The sequence below is a fragment of the Hippocampus bargibanti genome, linkage group LG11 (genome assembly GCF_051943395.1).
Source record: "Hippocampus bargibanti isolate YZ-2025 linkage group LG11, ASM5194339v1, whole genome shotgun sequence".
NCBI lineage: Eukaryota > Metazoa > Chordata > Actinopteri > Syngnathiformes > Syngnathidae > Hippocampus > Hippocampus bargibanti.
In genome coordinates, this window is record NC_142744.1 from 23030079 (window position 1) to 23054103 (window position 24025).

Here is a 24025-nt window from a genome sequence, read left to right on the forward strand (position 1 = left end):
GACAGCAACTTGGTCAACGGCACGAAGTGGGCTGATTTGGAAAACCGGTCCACTACCGTGAGGATCACAATCTTACCACGGAATGGGGAAAGGCCAATGATGAAGTCCGATGAGATATGGAAACAAGAGCGCGGGATGACCGGTATGGAATGGAGCAGCCCCGCCGGGGGCTGGTGGGAAATTTTGTGGGAAATTTAGTGGCGGAGATAGATGTGGAGATATGCCCTGGAAAGGAGAGGAATGAAGATCAGTCGCAGCAAGACGGAATATATGTGTGTGAATGAAAGGGATCCAAGTGCAAGAGTGATGTTACAGGGAGAAGAGAAGGTGGAGGATTTTAAGTACTTGGGGTCAACTGTCCAGAGCAGTGGAGAGTGTGTAAAAGAGGTGAAGAAGCGTGTCCAGGCAGGCTGGAGCGGCCGGAGAAAAATGTCAGGTGTGATGTGTGATAGGAGGGTTTCAGCTAGGATGAAAGGAAAAGTGTATAAACAGTGGTGAGACCAGTCATGATGTTTGGACTGGAGACAGTGCCACTGAAGAAAAGACAGGAAGCAGAGCTGGAGGTAGCAGAGCTGAAGATGTTGAGGTTTTCTTTGGGAGTGAGCAGTTTGGATAGAATCAGGAACGAGTACATTCGAGGGACAACTTATATTAGAGGCTTTGGAGAGAAAGCCAGAGAGGCCAGGCTGAGATGGTTTGGACATGTACAGAGGAGAGAGAGCGACTATATCGGGAGAAGGATGCTGAGCCTTGACCTGCCAGGCAGGAGACCGGGAGGAAGACCGAAGAGGAGGTTTATGGATGTGGTCAAAGAGGACATGAAGGTAACTGGTGTGAGAGAAGAGGATGCACAAAACCGGGAAAGATGGAGGACAATGATTCGCTGTGATTAACAAAAAGCAGCTAGCCGACGACAGCGTGAATAAAGCAATTGTATCCAAGAAACCACGGCAAATTCACTCTGATATCGTCATGCGGCAAACAGGAAGTTTGCTGTTTATTGATGATTTTAAAGCTAGCAGATGGTTTGAGAACTTTAAGTGCCGTACAGGGATTCACTGCGTTACTCGTCATGGTGAGGCAGCCAGTTCTGACAGTCAAGCTGCCGAAGCCTACAAGGGATCATTCCTTGAAATGGTGAAAGAAGAAGGCTACGTTCCTCAGCAAGTATTTAATGCAGATGAGACCGGCCTTTTTTGGAAAAAGATGCCTAACCAGACTTTCATAACACAGGAAGAGAAGTCTGTCCCTGGGCATAAACCTATGAAAGATAGGCTAACCCTCCTGTTTTGCGCTAATGCCAGTGGTGACTGTAAGATAAAACCAATGTTGGTTTATCATTCAGAAAACTCAAGGGCCTTCAAGAGAAACCAGGTGGTTAAATCCAAGCTTCCTGTAATGTGGAAGTTCAACACCAAAGCTTGGGTTACTCGTCTCCTGTTTATGGACTGGATGCATGATGTTTTCGCTCCTACCGTGAGGAAATATCTCGAGGAGAAAGGACTCCCTGTCAAGTGTCTTCTTCTTCTTGACAATGCCCCAGTGCATCCACCAAATTTGGAGGAGGAACTTCAGGGTGGATTTGAATGGCTTTCAGGAGGACCAGCAGAACCAAGCCATTCAGGAGTTGTTATCTGAGGGCAAGGAGGAGGAGATGGCTGCAGCATCAAGTGAGCGCATCAAGACAATGTTGGCTGAGTGGAATGATGTGCAGGCTTTTATTGAACAGTTCCATTCAGAAAAGAGTGGCTATGACAATCCTCAACATGATGAATGATAATGTGATGCCTCAGTTTCGTAAGACCTTACTAGTCAGAAAGCAACAGGTGTCAATTAAGAGGGCAGACACCTTCAAAAAGTACAGATGACGGCTGAAGAAACCTTCTCATCGATGGACCACTCCTGTACGACTGAGAGCTTACACAGACCAACAGTCTTTATGGAAGGTGACTCTCCTTCCATACAGTAACTCACTCCTTCCCACCCCACTCCATCAAGCCATCAACGACCATCACAAAGGTAAATAAAACGACTTTTTGTACAGTACAGTTTATTTCTTTAATTATAGTCCTCATGTGACTCTCCTTCCAAACAGCAATTCCCTTCGACCTCCAACCCCATTCCATCAAGCCATCAACGACCATCACAAAGGTAAATAAAATGACTTTATTATACAGTACAGTGTATTTATTTCGTTACAATATCACGTGTATTATACATCGAATAAGGTACATTGTGTGTAGTTTAAAGGCTTATTTAGTTGAAAATTATATTTTATGCAGATAGCCAGCCAGCTAGATAGCTAGCTAGCCACCATCAGGCATATGTGTCAGGAATGTTGCTTGTTCGGCTATTATATTTGCTCTTCGAAAGCACATACATAATTGTAGTTGTCATGTTCTGATTCGGCAGCGGGTGGCGGGGTTGTACTTCCCAGCTTGTAACACATCTGCTGCCAATCTCCGAATTATTCACCGGGGTATTTAAGTGGTGTCATTCTGCCACTTGTTTGCCGGTGAATTACGTATTTTCCTTGCCACTGCTCGTGCCCAGGTTTAGTATTTCGTGTTCTTGTTGTGGTCTGAGTTGTTCTGGTATCTCTCGGTCTATTGAATTCATATTTCCGATTCATTTCCGTTTCAGTTCTTTTTTTTTCCCAACATAACACCGCAGCTCTCGCTCTACGCAACTCCGATGGACACACCTCCTTTTTGGTAACCCAGAACAGTCTTTTACAAGAGTTATTCAGATAACTCTCGCACAAAGAACATGCTCACAAGTTTACCAAAATATCAGGTTTTACTCCAAATAACCAAATCCAAGGAAATCTTCATCCTCGGTGTCACTTTTAAATAACTTCCCCAACTCGGCAGGTAGACAAGGCACCACTTCCTCTTCTACGTCGCTCACATCAGACTCATTGTCAGTTGCAGTTCCAATTTTTCCAGCCTTTCTGAATCCGGACAGGATGGTTTCGGTTTTCACTGAAGCCCATGCTTTGTCGATCCATTCAATGACTTCCAGGAAAGTTGCATGGTGCATTCTCCCGGTTGCCGTGAAGCACCCATGCGTGAACTCGTTCCTCCAACTGCGGCCACCTAGCTTTTCGCCCGCGATTAGCTTTTTTTGTTTTCTTGTTTCACTTTCTTTTCGGTGCCATTTTTATTCAGCCCTTCTCAGTTGTGTTTATAAATAACAGGTGTTACAGAAAAATCAGACCCTCCAGAAACCGCGACCGCAGGGACGACAGATTTCCCTGTAACACCTGTTATAGAAATGTGTAGGCTACTGTCTCTGCGCTCACAGATTGATGTGAAATGGTATACAGTAATAAAAAAAAAGCAGGTATAAGTCGCTCCGATTTATAAGTCGCACCCCTGACCAAACTATGAAAAAAACTGTGACTTATAATCCAAAAAATACGGTATGCAGACAGTCAGACCCTCTGAAGTGTGTCATGGCCCCAAGTCGCGCAAACAAGTATATATTGTTTTTCAGAACTCCACAGGCATCTCTTGTTGAAACGAGAAGTTCCATGTCACTGAGCATTTTGGGGTACTGGGCGTCCACGCTTGCCCCTGATGATAATTCTCGTAAAGTGCAGAGTTTTTTTCTCCAAATCAGAGAGTGCCCAGTCCACATCCTCGTGTGGATCAGAAGGGTCTCTTGTTTGAAATGCAGATAGGGGCATGCTTGACATCTCTCCCTCCCTCCGTCGGTTAAAGAGAATGAGCTGGACAACCTAGACCCTTGTCAGCTCCTTCCAGGATTTCGCCGAGGTATATTTAGAGAGGTTTTCAAACCACTTCTCTTGATTTTTAGTGAGATATCCATCCAGGTTTTGTACATCTCTCGTAAAGGGCATGACACTGGGTACATTCCACTTTGCTTCCCGGATGTTCCTCATTGCTGCAGCTGAAATCAACTCAGCCACTTCTCATTATGGAGCACTTCAAAGTTGGTGGCATTCTTAACAAGGTTCTCATCGTTTGAAAGTAAACCCTTCTGTCGCACGTGCTCTATACTCTTGACCGATGACCCTCTTTTATTTAATAAGTGTTGCCCAAAATCAATAATGACTTGGTCATTTTTTATATGTGAGATTGGGTCAAGATTCATGGCACTAAGTATTCCGTACAGCTCTTTACTCATGCTTTTTGCCACAGGTGTTGCACACATGGCCTGCACACGGTTCTTTCCTGACTTTGGAGCAACAGATCCATTTTTGAGCAGACAGTTACGCATGTGTCACCAGAGTACTTTACGCAAGTAAAGTCCTTGACAGTGTGCACAGTGCATGAAGTCATTGCCCTCTGCCTGTTTAAGAGGACGTTTAAATTGCACCAATTCTCCCGTTTCTGACTCCATAACAGAATCATTGTGGGCATAGTTTCCCTTGTTCCGAATATAAACCACTTGTTTTCTTCTCTCATTTGATCCCTTTGGAAAGCTTACAGCACGAGCAACTTCAGATTTATCACTATTTCTTTCTCAGACAAACAACTCTGGCACCTTTTCTTTGATTTGAACATTGATCATATTTTCCACTGGGACATGATTCTTTATCTGATTCACTGCGCCGGGATTCTTCTGCTGCACGTGGATCCTCTTCTTGGACTTGAGATGAATGGCTTAGTTTGTCAAACCCTACCATAAGACCTGGTGTTGTAGAGTCGCAGATAGGGGAACTCATGAAAGCCTTATCATCAAAACAAATATGTTTTGTGATTGAGGGTGCTTCGAGTTTTAAGGTAACTTCACTGTCAGAATCACTTTTGGAGGGGGTATCAGGGATGAATTCATCTCTGCTCGATGACGTGGGATCAAATAGTTCATCGGAATCTTCAGGAACAATGTCTTTCATCTGAAAAAAATTGTCACAATACAACAAAATACAAAAATTAAATCTCTCAAGATTTTTATGATAAAGAAAACAGTGTAGACATTGAAAGTCTCATGCCAACAACAGTCACGCTCATCAGCAATTGTCATGAAAAAGTATACTCGAATTTTAGTAGGGATGTAAGGCAAACATTCCAGCTATAGCTAGTCTTCCTAGTCTTCTGACATGAACCAACTAATTTTACCTTTCCACAATCATTCGATTATCTCTTTTAAAAGATTGTTAACCTGAAAGAAAACGTACACACACACGCACAGGCACACGCACACAACTCCTCATCCAAAGCTGAAAAACGGTGTGAAAACAGGTACACAGTAAGTGCAAAGCGAGAACAGCAAGGAGAGAGCCTCCAAGAGACTGAGTGATCTGGTGGCGCAGCTTGATTTGAAAATGTCAAAAACTACTATTGTAACACCTGTAAACACACTTGTAAGAACAGTCAAACCCCAACGTGCGTAATCGCACACACACACACACGCGTACACACACATACACATCATTATTCACACACACGCAGACAGGTACACACATATACACATCATTATTCACGCGCACACACACACACACACACACACACACACACACACACACACACACACACACACACACACACACACACGCACACGTTTTTATGCTTTCTGAGTTTTCAATGACAATGAAGAGAGCAGGCTCTCCTAACAAAGAACTGGAAAATGGGAGCTGACCTTTTTATAATTATAATAATAATTATAATTATTATTATTATTATTATTATCAGAAATCAGAATCAGAAAACCTTTATTTGTCCCACAATGGGGAAATTTAAAAATAATAATAGTAAAAATAATAATCATTTTTTATTGTGGGTGAGCAGCGGCAGTCATTCGCACCAGCGTTCACCCTACCCGGAAGTAACACAGCAGTAGCAGCTAGCTAGGTAGCTCGCTTGGTATCCAGGCAGCTACCTAGCTAGATACATAAACAAATAGATAAAATACATAAATAAATAAATACGTAAACAAATAAATAAAATACAGAGATCAATGAATAAATATATACATAGTTAGGTAGCTGGCTAGGTAGCTAGCTAGGTAGTCAGTTCGCCAGATAAACAAACAAATAAAACACATAGATAAATATATAAATGGGTAGCTAGCCAGGTCGCTAGCAAGCTAGGTATCCAGGTAGCGAGCTAGATACATGAACAAATAAATAATATATAAATAAATCAATACATAAAACAAATAAATAAAATACAGACATCAATATGCTGTTATTATTCAATTATTACATTTTTTACTAGTTGGTATGATAGCATTATTCATATGAAAAGCAAATTAGTGACAGCTGATCATCAGACCAGAGTAACCACAGGGAAAGTGAAAGTTAGCATCCATAACTTTGTGCACATATAAATCAATCCATATAAATACAAATACAGTATTTGATATAGTATAATTTTTACATGTGTAATTCGTTTTTCACATAATTGTACATGATTTTTGGGAGGTAATTAATTTAAGCAACAAAAAAAAAAAAAAAACAACGAACGAACTGAGAAGCCATTTGGGAGCCAAAAGAACCGGATCTTTTTAGTGAGCCGAGCCAAAAGAACCTGCTCTCTGAAAAGATCCGCAATTCCCATCACCACTGCCTACTTCCCGTCCAACTGATTTGGCGCCTTTGCAGGGAGCTCACCCTGCAGAACACGGATGAGGCCGAGTGGGCGACACCCGGCCAGCGCAGGAAACGCAGCGCGGCGGAGGCGGGGCGGGTCTAGGGAAAATGGGACGAGCAAAGCAAGAACCGCAGGACGGCCTTCGTGGGCAATCTGCCCGTCGGCTGCACCAAGAAGGTTCGGTGACCTTTAATAATAAAAATCCATTTAATTTCGAAGCGCCTTTCACATATCTAAAGTTCACTTTACGGTCACAGGATAAGTTTTTCTGTGGGTGAGCAGCGGCAGTCACACGTGCCAGCGTTCACGACACCTAGAAGTAACTCAAATAGCTAGAAATTTAGCTAACAGATAGCTAATAATAATAATAATACATTACATTTTAAGCGCCTTTCAAAGATCTCAATGACACTACAGTCACAGACAAGCATAGGTACTATAATAAATAAAATACAATTATAAATAGAATAAAATGAATAAAATACAATGATGAATAGAAACTAGAGATAGAGCTACACCGAAAATGCAATTTTAAATAGGTGGGTTTTAAGATGGAATTTGAAGGTGGGAAGAAAATCGATGTTACGAATGTTCGCAGGAAGTGAGTTCCAGAGTTTGGGGGCAGAGCAGCTGAAAGCTCTGTCCCCCATCATGCTGAGACAGGATGGGGGCACATAGAGGTGGAGGGAGGAAGAGGATCTGAGGGAACGAGAGGGAATAGAACTTTGAAGAAGGTCAGGTAGGTAGGGGGGGCAAGGTTATGGATAGCTTTAAATGTATAAAGAAGAATTTTAAATTTGATTCTATATTTGACCGGGAGCCAATGGAGCTCTTGGAGGACGGGGGTGACGTGGTGAAAGGATGAGGTTCTGGTGATGATCCAAGCTGAAGAATAATGGACCAGTTGAAGTTTAGGGAGCAGTTTCTGAGGGACACCAAAGAGAAGTGAATTGCAACTAGCTAGATAGCCTTATAATTAATGTAGCCACAAGGGGGCACAAGCCAGCGTCTTATTGCGCCGGTCCCAAGCCCGGATAAATACAGAGGGTTGTTACAGAAGGGCATCCGACGTAAAAAAAAATTGCCAAAACAAATATGCGAATCAAACCTATGAATCCCATACCGGATCGGTCGAGGCCCGGGTTAACAACGGCCGCCATTGGTACTGGTGACCTTCAGGGTGCCAGGTTGGATAGGATCAGGAATGAGTACATTAGACGGACAACTCATATTCGAGGCTTTGGAGAGAAAGTCAGAGAGGCCAGACTGAGATGGTTTGGACATGTCCAGAGGAGAGACAGTGACTGTATCGGGAGAAGGATGCTGAGCCTTGAACTGCCAGGCAGGAGACCGAGAGGAAGACCAAAGAGGAGGTTTATGGATGTGGTCAAAGAGGACATGAAGGTAGCTGGTGTGAGAGAAGAGGATGCACAAAACCGGGATAGATGGAGGACACTGATTCGCTGTGGCGACCCCTGAGGGGAAAAGCCGAAAGGAAAAGAAGATAGCCTTATAATTAATAAATAGCCAGTTACATAGCTAGCTAGCTAGACAGATAGCAAATAGATAGCCAGCTAGACGGTTAGCTATATGGCTATCGAGCTAGTTAGCTAACTGTCTAAGTGGCAATCTATTTGCTATTTAGCTAGCTCCCTATCTATTAGCTAGCTACCTATCTGTTCGCTATCTAATTGCTATCTAGCTAGCTACCTAGCTGGCTATCCATTTGCAATCGATTTTCTATCTATTTGCTATCTGTCTAGCTAGCTAGTTTTCCTCCTCCCTTGTTCACACGCTCGCTCTGTCACGCCGCAGACGCTGCTGAACATGTTCCGGGCCGACGGCGCCATTCAGTCGATCCGCTTCCGCTCCATGGTTAGAAAATTGACCCCGTCGGGTGTGGCGGGGGCGCACGCTCATGTCACGTGTCGTCATCGCCGCAGGTGCGAGGGGACCCGGCCGTGTCCCGCAAAGTCGCCGCCATCAAGTGAGTCACGCCAGCCAATCGACAGTCGGCAAATGTTGAGTGACACCATTGACCCCGCCTCCGCCGTCTTGTGTCGACAGGCGCCAAGCTCACCCGTCGGCGCCGAGCATCAACGCCTACGTGGTCTTCCGGGAGCCTCAAGCGGTGGCCAAAGCGCTGCAGAGGTGGCCCATCGCTCGTCACCCGTCACAGCGACCCCTCCCTCGCTGCCATTTTGCAGGAACGGTGTCGAGATCCAGAAAGATTTCATCATCCGCGTGGACCGCGTCAGCGCCAAGGCAGCCCAAAGCGTAAGTCCGCTCGCCCGCGTGCCCGTCTCGCGTTTGGACAAAACGGCCGCTGAATGCGGGTGAGCAGTGGCAGCCACACACGCCAGTGTTCACTCAACCCGGAATAACCCAAAAAGAATAAAAGCTCGCAAGTTAGTTACATAGCCAACTAGCTAGCTAGATAGCTAGTAGCTAGTGAGATAGATACCTAGCCAGCTAGCTAGATCGCAAATATAGAGCTAGCTAGTTAAGAGAGCTAGCTATTTAGTTAGATAGCCAGCTATCTAGCTAATAGCTAGCAAGATAGATGCCAGCTAGCTAGATTGCAAATAGTTAGCTAGCCAGCTAAGAGAGGCAGCTAGATAGCTAGCTAATAGCTAGTGAGATAGATAGCTAGCCAGCTAGCTACATCAAAAATAGAGAGCTAGTAGCTAAGAGATCTAGCTAGTTAGCTACTGACTGGCTGTCGTTTGCGTCCGCAGCATGACCACAAGCGTTCGGTCTTCGTGGGGAACCTCCACTTCGGTGAGTCTCGGTCACCCGGGGCCACCCCGTCACCGTGGTAATGTGTGCCGACGCCCACCAGAGCTGAAGGAGTTGCCGATCCGGCGCCACTTTGAGCAATGCGGCGCAGTGGAGGCCGTCCGACTGGTTCGCGACGCCCGCACAGGACTGGGGAAAGGATTTGGTTATGTCCTCTTTGAGGTAAGCGCCCGCTCGCCCGACACACCCGAATTTCGACCGTCAGCCACTCAAGTGCCGTCCGCGTCCCCCGCCATCCAGAGTTGCGACACGGTGCAGCTGGCCCTCAAGCTGGAAGGCACCAAGGTGGAGGGCCGCGCCATCAGGGTGAGAAGGCCCGCCCAGAAGGAGGCCGGCGACCGGTCCCAGGGCCGCCCCGCCGCTCCAAGGACACGTACAAAGGCGAGATGGCCCATCCTGGGCGAAGAAGCAAGAAGACAGCCGGCAAGAAGAAGGCCGCAAAGAACATCCCTGCAGCTAGCTAGCTATGTAGCTGGCTATTTATCCAATTACTATCTGTCTAGCTAGCTAGCTATGTAGCTGGCTATTTATCCATTTGCTATCTATTTGCTAGCTGTCTAGCTAGCTACCTATGTAGCTGACTATTTATTAGCTATCTGGCCAGTTAGCTAACTGTCTATCTGGCTGTTAGCTAGCTAGCGTTCTATCTATTTGAGTTACTTCCGGGTTGAGTGAACGCTGGCGCTTGTGGCTGCCGCTGCTCACCCGCAGACATACCGATTTTGTGACTGTAAAGTGGCCTTGAGAGTTTTGAAAGGTGGTGAGAAATGAAATGGATTATTATTAAATTGCATTTGAAACGTGGGTGTTGCCGTTTCCTTTCCACTTTTGAGCCATCTCCCTCCCACTTTTGGGCCACACCCACACTCAACCAACATACAGTGATGCCTCGGTTTACGAAGCCCTTGGCTTACGAACTTTTTGGTTTCCGAATGTGAAATGTATGAACATTTAACCTCTGCATCAAAACTATTTTTCGGGATAGACGCGCCACAATGAGTGATGTGTTGTTTGCGAACGAGCCTGTTTCCGAACAAGATAATGGCAGCCAACTTGTTTTTGTCCTCTTCCCCACCCCCAGTCTTTGGTTAAAGCCACGTGATTGCTCAAGAACGCAGCAGTGAAGAGGGAGTGGGGGGGCTGCAAACATTAGATAGGCAGACGACAGAGAGTGAGACAACAGTGAAATTTGGAATCGTTTCAACTTTGATAGTTCAAAGGCAGAGTGTAGACTGCAAGGTTAAAATATCCCATCAATCAGGCTCCACAAAAAAAACACACAAGCCATCTGTACACTTGATGCAAAAAGCTGTCAAAGTCAGCTTTATTGTCAAAAATGCTAATATGCATGACAGATGAAATTACTGTCTTATCTGACCCAGCGTGCAAGGCACTTATACTACCCATCTAAACAGGACACAATTGATGAACTAGGTAAAAATAAAGCACGGCAACTTCACTTGGATATCGTCAAGAGGCAACCTGGAAGTTCGTCATCCATTGATGATTTCAAGGCTAGCCACAGAGGTTTCGAGAACTTTAAGTGTCGTACAGGGAATCATAGTTTCATTTGTCATGGTGAGGCAGCCAGTTCTAACGATAAAGCTGCCAAAGCTTACAAGGAATCATTCCTCAAGATGGTGGACAAAGGCCACGTTCCTCAGCAAGTGTTTAATGCTGATGAAACCGGCCACTCCATTCCATCAAGCCATCAACAACAATCACAAAGGTCAATAAAACCATCTTATTATACAGTTCAGTTTATTTCTTTCATTCTAATACCATGGCACATTTATCATACATAAAATAAGTTATATTTTGTGTAGTTTTAAGGCTTATTTAGTCAAAAATTATGCCCCGGCCCTGGGAACGGATTATTCTCATTTTAATGGTTTACAATGGGAAATTAATGTTTGGGATACACACTTTTTGCCTTACACACTGTCTGGGAACCAATTAAGTTGGTTCCCGTAGCGGCTCCTGCCCGACCGTGACCCTAGTCGCGCCCTCAACATGTCCGATGTCCCGCAACAGGTGGTCTTCAGAGGTTTGATCCCCATGTTTGTTTTGGCCAAGCTTTTACTTTGGATGACCTTCCTGACACAACCCTCCCTATTTATGCGGGCTTGGGACAGGCACAAGAAGACGTATGTCCCTTTGTGGCTACAGAACAAGCAACTCGCTCAGTAAAAGGCTCCCAAACACAAAAAGGTCATCGGCATAGCAACATTCAAAAAGCAAAAGCCATACTCACCATTTGATGACAACACTCTGATCTTACTGTGAAATGGGCATCTCTTTCCCTATACAGTGAGACCTTGGCTTAGGAATTTAATTGGTTCCCAGAAACTTAATTGGTTCCCAAAAAGTGTTTATCCCAAAAAAAAATTCCCATCGGAAACCAGTAAAATGAGAATAATCCGTTCCCAGGTTTCCATAAAATATAATTTTCAACTAAATAAGCCTTAAAACTACACACAACATACCTTATTCTATGTATAATAAATGTGCTATTGTATTATGTCTGTGTAAGTCGTACAGGAGTGGTCCATCGATGAGAAGGTTTCTTCAGCCGTCCTTTGTACTTTTTTGAAGGTGTCGGACGTTTCGCCTCCTATCCAAGAGGCTTCATCAGCGAACTAGTCTTACTGGTCGTATCGGCCCTATTTATATATCCTGAATGTCCAGACCTGGCGGCGCCAGACACAGCTATGATAGGTCCCTACTCTCAGGTTGGGGGGAGCAGAGGACCACTACCTGTGGCCCCACTGATTGTTCCTACATTCCTGACTAACGACTGGCCTGTTTGCCCCACTCCCTCCGGTATCACCTCATCAGCATTACGAATGTTGCCTAACCTGTTTTGCCGAAGCAGGCTATTGTATGAACGATCCAAATTGAACCTCACCCCACAAGACCGGTTTAATGAAGGATTTAATTGTTTGATGAGAATTTTTTTACATTTGTGATGGTCGTTGATGGCTTGTGGCGTCACACGTGTGTATGATTTTGAAGAGCTGTCGCGAGACAGAGAGATTGGGCGAACCACGGGGCAGAATCATCTCAGACTCATCTCGGACCCACAGACTCAAAGAGACTTGCAAAGCCCCGCACAGGCACGCCCGGCTCACGCCGGACGTCGGACGGACATCACGGCACGACTTGCTCGACTCCACACCACGATCAAGCTCTGCGCGTCACCTGCCTGGGAGACAACTAACCTACTTACAAATAAAGAGAAACATCAAACTCTTAAGACCCTTAATTGACACCTGTTGCTTTGACTTGTAAGGTCTTACGAAACTGAGGCACCACATTATCATTCATCATGTTGATGATTCTCATAGCCTTTTCTGGATGGAACTGTTCAATAAAAGCCTGCACATCAACTCCTGAATGGACTGCCTGTCCTCTTGAAGGCAAATCAAATCCTCTGTGTTGAGGACCTCATTATGGTCAGCAACAAGCTCCTCGATGTCATCTGCATCCACTTCGAGTCCCATGTTCTGTCCAATGGAAACAATGTCGTCCAAAACAACAGTCATGAGGATCAAATCCTTCAAAGTCCCTCTCAAGAATGCATGCGGGCCACAAATTCTGCCATGCTGCTTTCAAGGATTGAAGGGGAACATCATGCCAAGCCTTTTCTATCAGCTGAACACAACGATACACATTGGAATGGACTTAGCATACCCACTAAGCGGCTAAATCAGACAAACACACACCTTGTACATGTTTCTCAATGATCTCCTTCTTCTCCTCGACTGTAATTTCGTATTGTCTTCTTCGGCTGAACACGAGCCTGTGGTGTCTTTTTCGTAAGCAAAAGTATCTGTAAAAAAACTCCTTAGAGGCGATCGACGTGTGTGTTTGTCTCTCTCTCTCTCTGTCCCCCTCTCTCTCCCCCCGTCCCTCTCTCTCTCTGTGTCTCTCTCGACCGATGTGTGCATTCAGAGAAAGGGGTGTGGAAAGGCAGGCGGGCTGGGGCGCTGTTCAGTCATGTGCTTTGGTGTTCTTCCGCGGAAGATTACTCCGCCAGCCGTGGTGGTGGGGGGGGGGGGGGGTATCGCGAAAAGTAGTGTGTAATCAAAGGTTTCATTGTCATAAATTTAACGTTCGTAAACCGAAAAGTTCGTAAGGCAAGGTGTTCGTAAACCGAGGGAGAAAAAATGCAAAATGCCTGCGAGGGAGGAAAGAGTTAACGACGGATAATCGGTCAGCAGGCGTTCACAAACGTTACCTGACGTTAAATAATTTGCATGCGTTAACGCTCCGAGCCCTCCAGCCTCACATGGAAAAGTGGCGAAAGAGATGGCCTCAATCAAACGACGGTTAGCAATGTCCACCAGTAGTCCGTGAGCACATAAAAAATCTGCGCCAATTATCGGAACTGTGATCGCGGCAACAATAAAGTTCCACTTGAATTCCCGTCCGTGGAAACGCACAGTCACCGACCTGGAACCGAAGTTGCCGATGGGCGAGCCGTTAGCTGCACACAAAGCAGGCCCGCATCCACCTGCCATCTTGTCCACAGCGGTGGGCGTCAGCAGGCTTACTTGTGCCCCGCTGTCCACAAGGAAACGTCTTCCTGACGAGGAGTCGGTCATGAAAAGCAGCTCGCTTTCGTTTCCGGCGCCCATGGCTGCTACTGGGTGCCGGCGTTGGGAGTTTCCCGGAGCCTCGTGGCGGCAGGGGGGTACGCAGCGTCGAGCCTTGGCGCCAAACCGCTGATGGAAGAAACAGGTGGTCTTCCCGCGCCGCTTCTCCGATACCACTCCTGCCACGACGGTCGGATCGATGGTCGATGCCTCTTCACCGAGGGGTTCGGCCGTCACGCTTTGCCCGGCGAACCGCCGGGTCGCCAGAAGCACTCGATCCGCTTCTTCAGCCAAGGCTTGATAGTCGCCGGTGGCTAAGCACGTCAAGTTAGCTAGCACGGCGCGCGCTGAGGCTGGTAGTTGACGGAGGAATAGATGGGGGAAAGGAATCCGGCCTCATCCGAACTTAAGAGCGACAGCATATTGTCCATGAGATCCACTGCCGTTCCGTCGCTGAGTCCGGGAAGGGAACAAAGTCTGTCTGCTCTCTCAGAGGCCAATAGCGTGAACCTTCTGATCAGCAGTTGTTTGAGCGTGTCGTACTTCCCGCATCGTGGAGGTGCACGCAAGAGAGGCAGCACACGACTAGTAGTCTGTTCGTTGAGATACGCCACGACGAGATAATATTTCGGCTCATCTGTCGTGATGCCTCGTAGGTGGAAAAGCGCTTCCACATGTTGGAACCACGAAGCCGGGTCGCTATTCCAGAACTCGGGCAGCGTCGCGGCGTAGGCGGCAGCTGCGAGTTGAGGCGCCTGTCGTTGCGACATGGCCGTAGAAGACATCTCTTCGTCTGCTGCCATGAACATTTCCAACGTCCGGGTCACCAGTGTAGCAGTTGAGGAAGGAGAACACACGATCGACTGGAGTATGTCTATTCCAACTGCTAACAAGTGGATCTAAGGCAAACAGAAAATGCAGTGAAATATATGTACATAAACCCGCCCCTCCTGTGCACCTGCTGGGTGAGATGCCTGGTCCTAGTGCCCGCCACACTATCTATTTACTTCCGGGTTGAGTGAATGCTGGCTCAGCGTGTTAGCTAACTATCTAGCTAGCTGGCTATTAGCTATCTAAGTGGCTAGCTATCTAGCTTTCATCTGTTGGCTATTTATGATATAGTATCTATTAGTTGGCTCGCTAGCTTTCTATCTCCAGTAAAGTCTCGTTATATCGTTATCGTTTGTATTGATAATACTGCTTATTACGACACTATTTTCATTTCCCATGCACATTTCTAGTCTTCTTATGTATAATTAGTTCCGTTTAGTACGATTCGTGGTTTTTACAATCATCCGGTTACTACGGTGCTCTTTTTCATCTCCCGCCGGCCATTTTGCTATGTTTATATCGATACAAAAGATACTTAGTGTGAATCGATATTTGTTTAGGGGTTTCTATACAGTACCACCATTATCAAAATCTGTATTGGTCGCTACGCTGTATCGGTCGCTGTATTGGTCGCTGTATTGGTCGACTTGGTCACGTGAGTGTGTTACGTGACCAGCTCCCGTGAGTTGCAGACGCAATATTCATTTTCAGACGCCAGCTCGTCTGTAGCAGGCGACATTTTCTGCGGTCTTCAACAATGGCATACGTGTTTGCAATCGATTAAAGAATTATATGTGCCATTTTGAGGCAATATTGGGGGAACATCAAAGAGGCACAAACTGGCGAGATCCCTATGGCCACCTCCGTTTCTTATACAGTATGGCGCTTGGATGCCATCTAATAGCGGCTTTTGGGCGCAACACGCTTCTCACTTCATCAACGCAAGTAATGTATATGTTGCAGTTTTTCATGCATGTACTGTATTTGGATTGGATTGGATTGGATATGCCTTTATTAGTCTCACAGTGGAGAAATTTACATTTCACAGCAGCAAAGTGATGAAAGGAATGAAAGTAGAAAAACGAAATACATGAGCTGCTGGAAAGGCAGCCACTCTCGCGGCGCCGTCTTGAAGTCAAAAGAACAAAAAAAAAACTAAATAACAAATAATATGACAGTATAGAGACAATATGACAAAACAAAGACACAGAGAGACATTCATTCTTCAGGACTTGCTGTACCCTCTGTGATGACATGAAACAGTTCTAGATGAAAGAGGAGAGGATCAAAGCGTCTTTCCACCAGTGGATCAGGGACATCATGGTGGAATGTGCACATCGACTACAAGCTAAATGTTGAAAGCAAACACGCAGCTGTAGCATCCATTGACGAAAAGAGATTGTCTCACATCTCCTGTTCCACATAAATCTGCTTCAATTCCAAGCCGCAACAGTTTCACATACGCATCGGCGCTCTGCGCTGACGCTCCTTTCTTCTTATTGCGGGTTCCTCCAGCCATGCATCCATCCAGCCGCAGACTGTCCAACGGCACTGACCTTTCCGCTAAACAAAGCGGGGCTGTGAAGATGCTGCCCATTACAGGCGCAAAAAAAAGCACAATGGCCCCTTTGGTGTCCAGCGATGGCAGTCGAATGGCTCCGACATTCCTCCCATTCAAAAACAGTACTGGCATATTCATGCTGCCGAAAAGGCGCAACCGCTCAGCACAGTCTCCTCTTTGATGAATGTCGTGGTCAAAAATGCTGAAAAACAAACAAAATCTGTATCCGTTCCACACGATGCACAACAACACAAAGTGACAAAAGAAAACACAAAACAAGACAAAAACAACCAAAAAAAGCAAGGCTCATGAGAGCACTTGCTGAGGCTGCCTACTCGGGCGCCATCTTGGACTTTTTATTTAATTGTGTAGCATTCAGATATCTTTATCGCTTGAAACAATCACTGTCTTTTTCGTGGTTTCATGTGAATAGAATGTGAGGATTTTGCATTGGTGGCATTTTTGAAAGGAACTAGTCATTAAAAAAGTGTAAAGACGTTTTTATTTAATGCACAAATTTATTTTTCACTTCACTACTGTACAAAAAGCATGTTAGATACGCAATCCATGAACCCAATGATAAAATGACATGCCATATCAAAGATACCCCGTTTACGTGTTGCCCCCCCCCCCCCCCCCCTTGAATGCAGTTCGGCGCAGGACGGATATATCGACAGTACGGTTATATCGACATTTTTTCTAACTCCCTAGAATACCGATATAACGAGACTTTACTGTATTTACATTTAGGTTGAGTGAATGCTGGCGTGTGTGGCTGCCGCTGCTCACCCACAGAAAATCTTATCCTGTGACTGTACAGTGACCTTGAGAGTTTTGTAAGACGCTGAGAAATGAAGTGGATTATTTATTTGGATGCTTGTTTATTGATTGACAATAGATAGCTATTAGCTAGCGAATAGCTAGCTGATAGCTAGCGAATAGATAGCTAATAGCTATCTAGCAGATCGATGCTAATTTGTGTTTGCGTAGTCATCAAATTTTTGCCAATTTTGAGGTGTTACGCTTAGAATGTGGGGTTACTATTAACCTCTCAATTATTCTCTGATTTCATCAGTACGGCACTAGTTAATTGTTCGTAACTATTTTTGCGATGTCCATTTTATATTTGAGTTAGTGGTGTAAATTTCTGTGTTGAGTGAACGCTGGTGCGTCAGGGTGCCGCTGCTCTCCTGCAGACATGGATTGTTATCGAGTGGAGCTATTTTGGGACCGAAAAAGACCCCACCACAGGCTAGTGTTAAGCCGAAGAAGACAGAAAAGAAAATGACGGTCAAGCAGAAGAAGGAGATCATCAAAAAACACCAACGAGGTGTGCGTTAGTGTAACTTAGTTTACCGGTACAAGTACGGTAAGTCGACCATTGCTCCCATCCATTGACAACTACCACCACAAGGGTCAATAAAACGACTTTATTATTCAGTTCAGTTTATTTTTTCATTATAGTCCAATAGCATATTTGTGATACATAAAATAAGGTCTATTTTCGTGTAGTTTTGAGGCTTATTTAGTAGAAATTTTAGTAGAAAACTGTGTTTTATGAGGACCTGAGAATGTATTATTTTCATTTGAATGGTTTCTTCTGGGAAATAAATGTTTGGAAGATGAACTTTTCACCTTACACACACTTACTGGGAACCAATTAAGTTCGTAAGCTAAGTTATCACTGCATTTGATTTAGAATACAATCGAAATGAAATATGTTTATTAAAATGATTTTAAAATGTCAGTCATTAGTTTGCAGTGCCAGTACTTTGTTTGTTTTTCCGCTTCCTGGGTTTTACCTTCCGTTTCACTTTCACTTTCAAACAAACAGAATTTTTTTTATAATCATGCGACAGTACTTGATTGCTGTAAATACGAGTACGAGTATATGACAAAATGACAAGGTTTCGTCAGCCGTCATCTGTACAGTGGTACCTCGGTTCTCAAACGCATCACAGTTCGAACAAATCGGAGTTTGAACAAAATATTCGAGATATTCTTGCTTCGGTGTTCGAACGCCAATACGACGCGTGAGTGCGTACGCGAGGGTGGGGTGCTGAGCGGCGTACGGGTCTATCGCTCTCTCCGTGACCTGTTGTCGATTGCGAACGTGCTGCGTTTTGCTGTAGCGTTTAATATAGGTGTACGAAGAGTTTCAGCCCCTAATCATGCATCCAAAGAAAGTAAGTGCTGCTAAAAATGACAAAAGAAAAGTAGTGTGTACAACTATGGCATTTAAGAAAGAAATAATTGCAAAATATGAAGGAGGTGTGCGAGTGTCTGATCTGGCGAGGGAATACAGCATGGCGAAATCTACGATCAGTACGATATTAAAGAATAAAGAGGCTGTGAAATCTAGTGATGTGACCGTGGGAGTGAGAGCAAGTGTCATTGGATAGATATTTGAAGAGAAAAGAACATCCTGTCGCCGAGTCATCCGAAGCTGTCACGTTCCGAGTGAGAGTGACGGACGGCAGCTGACTCGTCGGAACGTAGTGGAATGTTTGGGATCCCAAAGCAGACACGTACTAACCAAGCAGGATGTTTATTTACAAATAAAAGAAAACACAGCGAGTAAGAAGGCAGGGGGTGATCCGACCTGCTTACTACGCCAAAAAGCAAATGGAACACGAGGGTGCAAAATTACGCAATCCCGGAAGATGACATACATTTACGGGACGCAGGGAAAATATCTCGGACCGGATACACTCGCGCATTGAAGAAAGAGTCCAGGTTCGGTGGTGAGGTGAGTCAATCATCCGGCATTGCCGAGGTGATCGCGAACCGTATAAATGACCCGTATCTGTGATTAGAGAATTGACAGCAGATGGAGGGCGGGTGAGACCAGGAATTTATATATATGTATAAGGGCAAAGGAAAGCCGTTGTCGTGGATGTAGCGGTCCCGAGTGATGAGAAAATCGAGAAATACCAAGGCTGAGGCCTTGGTATTTCACTGCCCCGAGTGCTCCGACCACCACAGGCACGACTGTCACATTTACCTTCCAGGCTCTCTCCAGCTCCTCTCTGAGCCCTTGGTATTTCTCGATTTTCTCATCACTCGGGACCGCTACATCCACGACAACGGCTTTCCTTTCCCCTTTATCTATGACCACGATATCTGGTTGGTTGGCCATTACCATCTTGTCGATCTGTATCTCAGAATCAGAAAACCTTTATTCGTCCCACAATGGGGAAATTTGAAAGGGGATGGGGTGGGGTAAAAGGATAGAAAACAAGATATTCTAAGCATAGCAAAATAAAACAGTGTCAACAGTGTACTGTCACCGTGCAAACCCGTTTCATAAAGACTGTACATAGTGCAAGTATCAAAGAAGGCATATTGATATATTGCATCAACCCATTTTTACAAGTGTCAAGGTTTTTTTCCCATATGATCATCAGAAATGTGAAGCCTGACAGCAGACGTTCGAAACGAGCGGCGGTACCTCTCCTTCTTGCAGCACGGGTGTAATAGTCTCTGGCTGAAGGAGCTACCCTGTGCTGTCCCAAAGGATCTTTGCTCGGTCATTCTCTACTATCTTGGGAAGTGTTTCCCATGTTGTCCCTGGAGTTTCCAGTCCATACTCCGCAGAGATGTTTCGGTAGACTATGCAAGCCACCTAGTTATGGCGCTCCATGTATCCTGCAGTTATGTGTTGGATATACTGTATATATCCAACACATCCTGCAGTACATCTGGTGGCCACCAGTGAGGCGCTCTCACCTACCTGTCAAAAAAGAAAAAAAAAACTTGCAGTACTTCGGTCGCCCTCCTAGGTGGCGCTTGTACCATTTATTTTGAATGGCAAGCCATTTCCCCATTCATTTCTATGCAGGTGCAGTATCTCCGTCGACCGCCACGGTAAACGCCCCCACGCAGTAACTGTGTTGGCCACCAGGCTGGGCTCTCAATGACCTGTCAAAAATAAAAAAAACACGACCACCTAGGTGGCGCTAGTGTCGTTCGCGAAGGAACGGCTCTGAAAGCCGTCTCTTGAAAGGGAACGACTGGAGACGGCTCTCAATAGGGAGCCGCATAAAAGAGCCGATATCACAACCCCTTCGTTTAAAGCAGGGGTTGGGAACCTATGGCTCGCGAGCCATATATGGCTCTTTTGATGATTGCATATGGCTCGCCGATAAAACTAAATACATAGTGTCGTTTTTTTCGCCGTTCATTTCCCATTGGGGCTGCAGTTGGCGGAAAGCGCAATTTTGATTGGATGACACTGACCCAGAATGGCCGAAAGTGCCATTTTGTTTGGATGATAGTGGCCGTCATGTTGAAAGAGGTAAACGGCCCTTTAAATGAGCCCAACTTGTGCACTTCAGCGCGAATGCACCGGAGCATTAGAGGAGAGAAAATGTTCTGATTCTAATTTGCAATTAAACAATACAATCGATGAAACAGTCGAATGTCAGTGACATTTTAACAAGCCTCTTGTTAACGTTAGCATCAACATACTTCTGCGAGAAGTAGATTGCAGATAGCAAGTGTGGAAGCTTATGAGCCGTGTGCAGGCTAGCTAGCAGTAACTTCGCCTCTGGACCGGCAAGTTGAATTTCATTCCGATCGTTTGCCTGGATTTTTACCAATCACGAGGAACGGAAAACAATTCATGTTAACGGTGAGTACTATCACAAATTTATTTTAAATAATACATTCTGATATTTTGTTGAAAAGTGGCCGCGCGCGTGTGTGTGTGTGTGTGTGTGTGTGTGTGTGTGTGTGTGTGTGTGTGTGTGTGTGTGTGTGTGTGTGTGTGTGTGTGTGTGTGTGTGTGTGTGTGTGTGTGTGCGCACGCGAGCGTGTGGCTCTCACTGAATAACATTTCTAAATATTTTACTTTTATGGATCTCTTAGTCAAAAAGGTTCCCGACCCCTGGTTTAAAGTCACACCTTATTGATCAAAATCCGTGGTCGAAGACAAACTAACAAACACACACATACACACACACACACACACACACACACACACACATGCGAATAAAAATAAAGTCAAATAAATGTTTAAAATGATAACCTCCATTGTCGATTTTTGGTAGTAAATTAATTTCAGCAACAACAAAAAAAGAAAAACTGAGGAGCGATTTGGGAGCCGTAAGAGCCAGATCTTTTAAGCGAGCCGAGCCAAAAAACAAACCAGCTCTCTAAAAACAGCTGTAATTCCCACCACTACTTGCCTGACGATTTGACGGAAACAAAACAAGCGTACGGAAGAGGATTAGGGCCACTTAAAAAAAAAAATACAGTTGGCAAGATTTTGACTTTAATCTCAGAATTCTGACTTTATTCTCAGAATTCTGACTTTGTGACGTTCGTGGAGCTATTCATTTTTGGCCCCGTCCCCGTGTACAGTACGTAAGTGTGGCTCGGAAGAAAGGACATACAGTAATGTCGTCACCTATCGACTTTTTGCGTGGCCGAGGAGCGTCGGAAGACATCCTTTAACTTTTGGAGGAGCACAGGGTGAGTAAATAGTGCGTTGTGTTTGTTTCATTTAATGGCTGTTGTTACCATCGTTAACGTGCTCCGCGGAGCTGATAGCTCTGTTGCAAGTCTGAATACTGTATAATGAATGGATCCACCCGGTTTACATTCGCGAATAAATAGAAAGTAACCATTTATGAATGACACTGGCCGGTTGGAGAATCACTGCAGTTAAAATCATTGTGAATTTAACACACTGTGATCAGACGTTCTGTCGTAGTTCTGTGTGTACATCGTTTTAAGTACTGTTTAGCCACACGCACGCATCAACGGAGTCAAAAGTTGATGAACTGCTGTCTGATTAGGGACTTTATTTTGATAGTTGCATGTTGTAAGGCAATATTTCCCAGTCATTTTCAAGCATCAATGTACCTTTGTCCATTCTTAACTGTTTTCACCATTTTAGAGTTTCAACATGTGGGTTTGATTTACAATTGTTGAGATCAGTACTACATTTGTGCTTCATATTTTAAAATTAAGTGATTATATGTTATGATGATTGAATGTATTTTTAATTTATTCGTCTTGTTCCTTTACAGATTGACAGTGATGCCATAGTACTGATGGACGATTCCACGCTTGCCAATTATGTCCTTTGTGATGGAGACCGGATTGCACTCTTCAATTTTTGTAAGACAAAACAGCTCCCATCCCAAAGAAAAAAATGGACTTTTGGAAAAATTGCGTGAAAAAAAAGTCAGAGAAGATAGCGAGAAAGGAGACAGTGCCTCAAAGACACAACAAGCAAGACAGACGAGGAGGCAGAAAACAACAAGAATGTTGCAACTGGATGGATACACAGTGATGGAAAAATAACCAAAGGGGTGAGGGAGAAACAGGGAGGGGGTACCAGAAAACTTCAAATGTCCACAGAAGCTGGGTTAGAAGACATTCTCAATGAAGGAAATAAATTCTTTTTTTTTCCTGATGGAATTTCTCTGAAAGGCTCGGAATTGGACTTTCGGTTTGAGGTGTGGGATTTCAAACAAAACCTCCTCACTGGTGAAACCTGCCAGTCCATTGGTAATATGTATGAGGCTGCAAAACTAACATTGTTGCGATTTTATATTGCAACAGGGCCAAAAGATGACCACAATGATGACAACACGGCAATGCCAATGTCTACAACCCTGAAATTGAAGAGGTCTATGTTGAGTCAAGTGAAATGTACACGGCATTGGACGTTTCTGTTGATTCAGAAATAGCCTCTGGTCCTTCATACAACACAGAGGGTGATGCTGACATCACACTGATATATGACGGTCCACCTGATCCACAAGATGTGATGACAATAAGTGTCCACTACACAGACACATAGAATGATATGATCACCGCATTCTCTGAAAATGCTATCTTGAACAAATCACTCATTGTGAAACACATACTCCCAGATAATACAGAAGAAGCTAGCATTGGATCTGGAGTATTGAGAGATGTTCTCACGTGTCTCGCAACAATTCTATGAGAATCCTTGTGAAGGGTTACCAATATTGTTGCTATTTCCCAAACAAACTTGCGTTTCCTTTGCTCGAGCAGGTGCTTTTCAACTCGGTCTACAGTGATCTAAAAGCACATTTTCTGCAGTTTGTGAGCAGCCAGGAGCGTGAAGTTTTGATGGCAGCAATGAAGGACTTTTCAGAAGTGGACCCAGATGAACTTGTGGAGTTCCTGGACAACTATGGCTGTAGAAAAAGAATCTCTGCTGAAAGCTTTCCCAATATACTGCAAGAAATAGCACACAAAGAGCTGATGTTTGTGATTGACTGCTGGAGGGAGGTTATTCTCCACCGTGTCCTGATCAGTCCAGAAGAACTGAACAAGTTGTGCTCGGACTTGCAACCTACCTCAAAAAAGGTCTGCCAACTGCTGAAATTTGCAACTGATTTAACCACAAAGCAGAAGGAAGTGGCAAATCACCTGAAAAGGTTCATTAGATAATTGGATGAATTCATGCTCCAGAAGTTTCTCCGTTTTTGTACTGGATCTGATCTTGTTGTAACCAACGCCATTCGTGTGGAGTTTTAGGAAATGACAGAGTTTAGTAGAAGGCCGGTGGGGCACACATGTGGAAATGTTCTGCATATTGCTGACAGCTATGATAATTTCTCAGATTTTCGATCTGAATTCAACGCCGTTCTTCAAAGCAGTATCTGGGTGATTGACATTGTGTAGCTTTTTAA

General features: G+C 44.8%; 1 protein-coding gene and 1 pseudogene across 1 annotated transcript; both read left to right on the forward strand.

Moving 5' to 3' along the window:
• Positions 1–1654: 1654 nt before the first annotated feature.
• On the forward strand, positions 1655–13085 carry LOC148891958 (RNA-binding protein 34-like). The gene is given in 11 exon segments (XM_089008651.1): positions 1655–1670; positions 1967–2019; positions 2096–2151; positions 6572–6737; positions 8376–8435; positions 8504–8547; positions 8628–8711; positions 8768–8837; positions 9299–9341; positions 9403–9521; positions 9600–13085. Coding segments are annotated over 11 exon segments (978 nt in total). The 3' UTR covers positions 9867–13085.
• An 8664-nt stretch (positions 13086–21749) lies between these two features.
• On the forward strand, positions 21750–24017 carry LOC148891959 (uncharacterized; annotated as a pseudogene).
• The last annotated feature ends 8 nt before the right edge of the window (positions 24018–24025 follow it).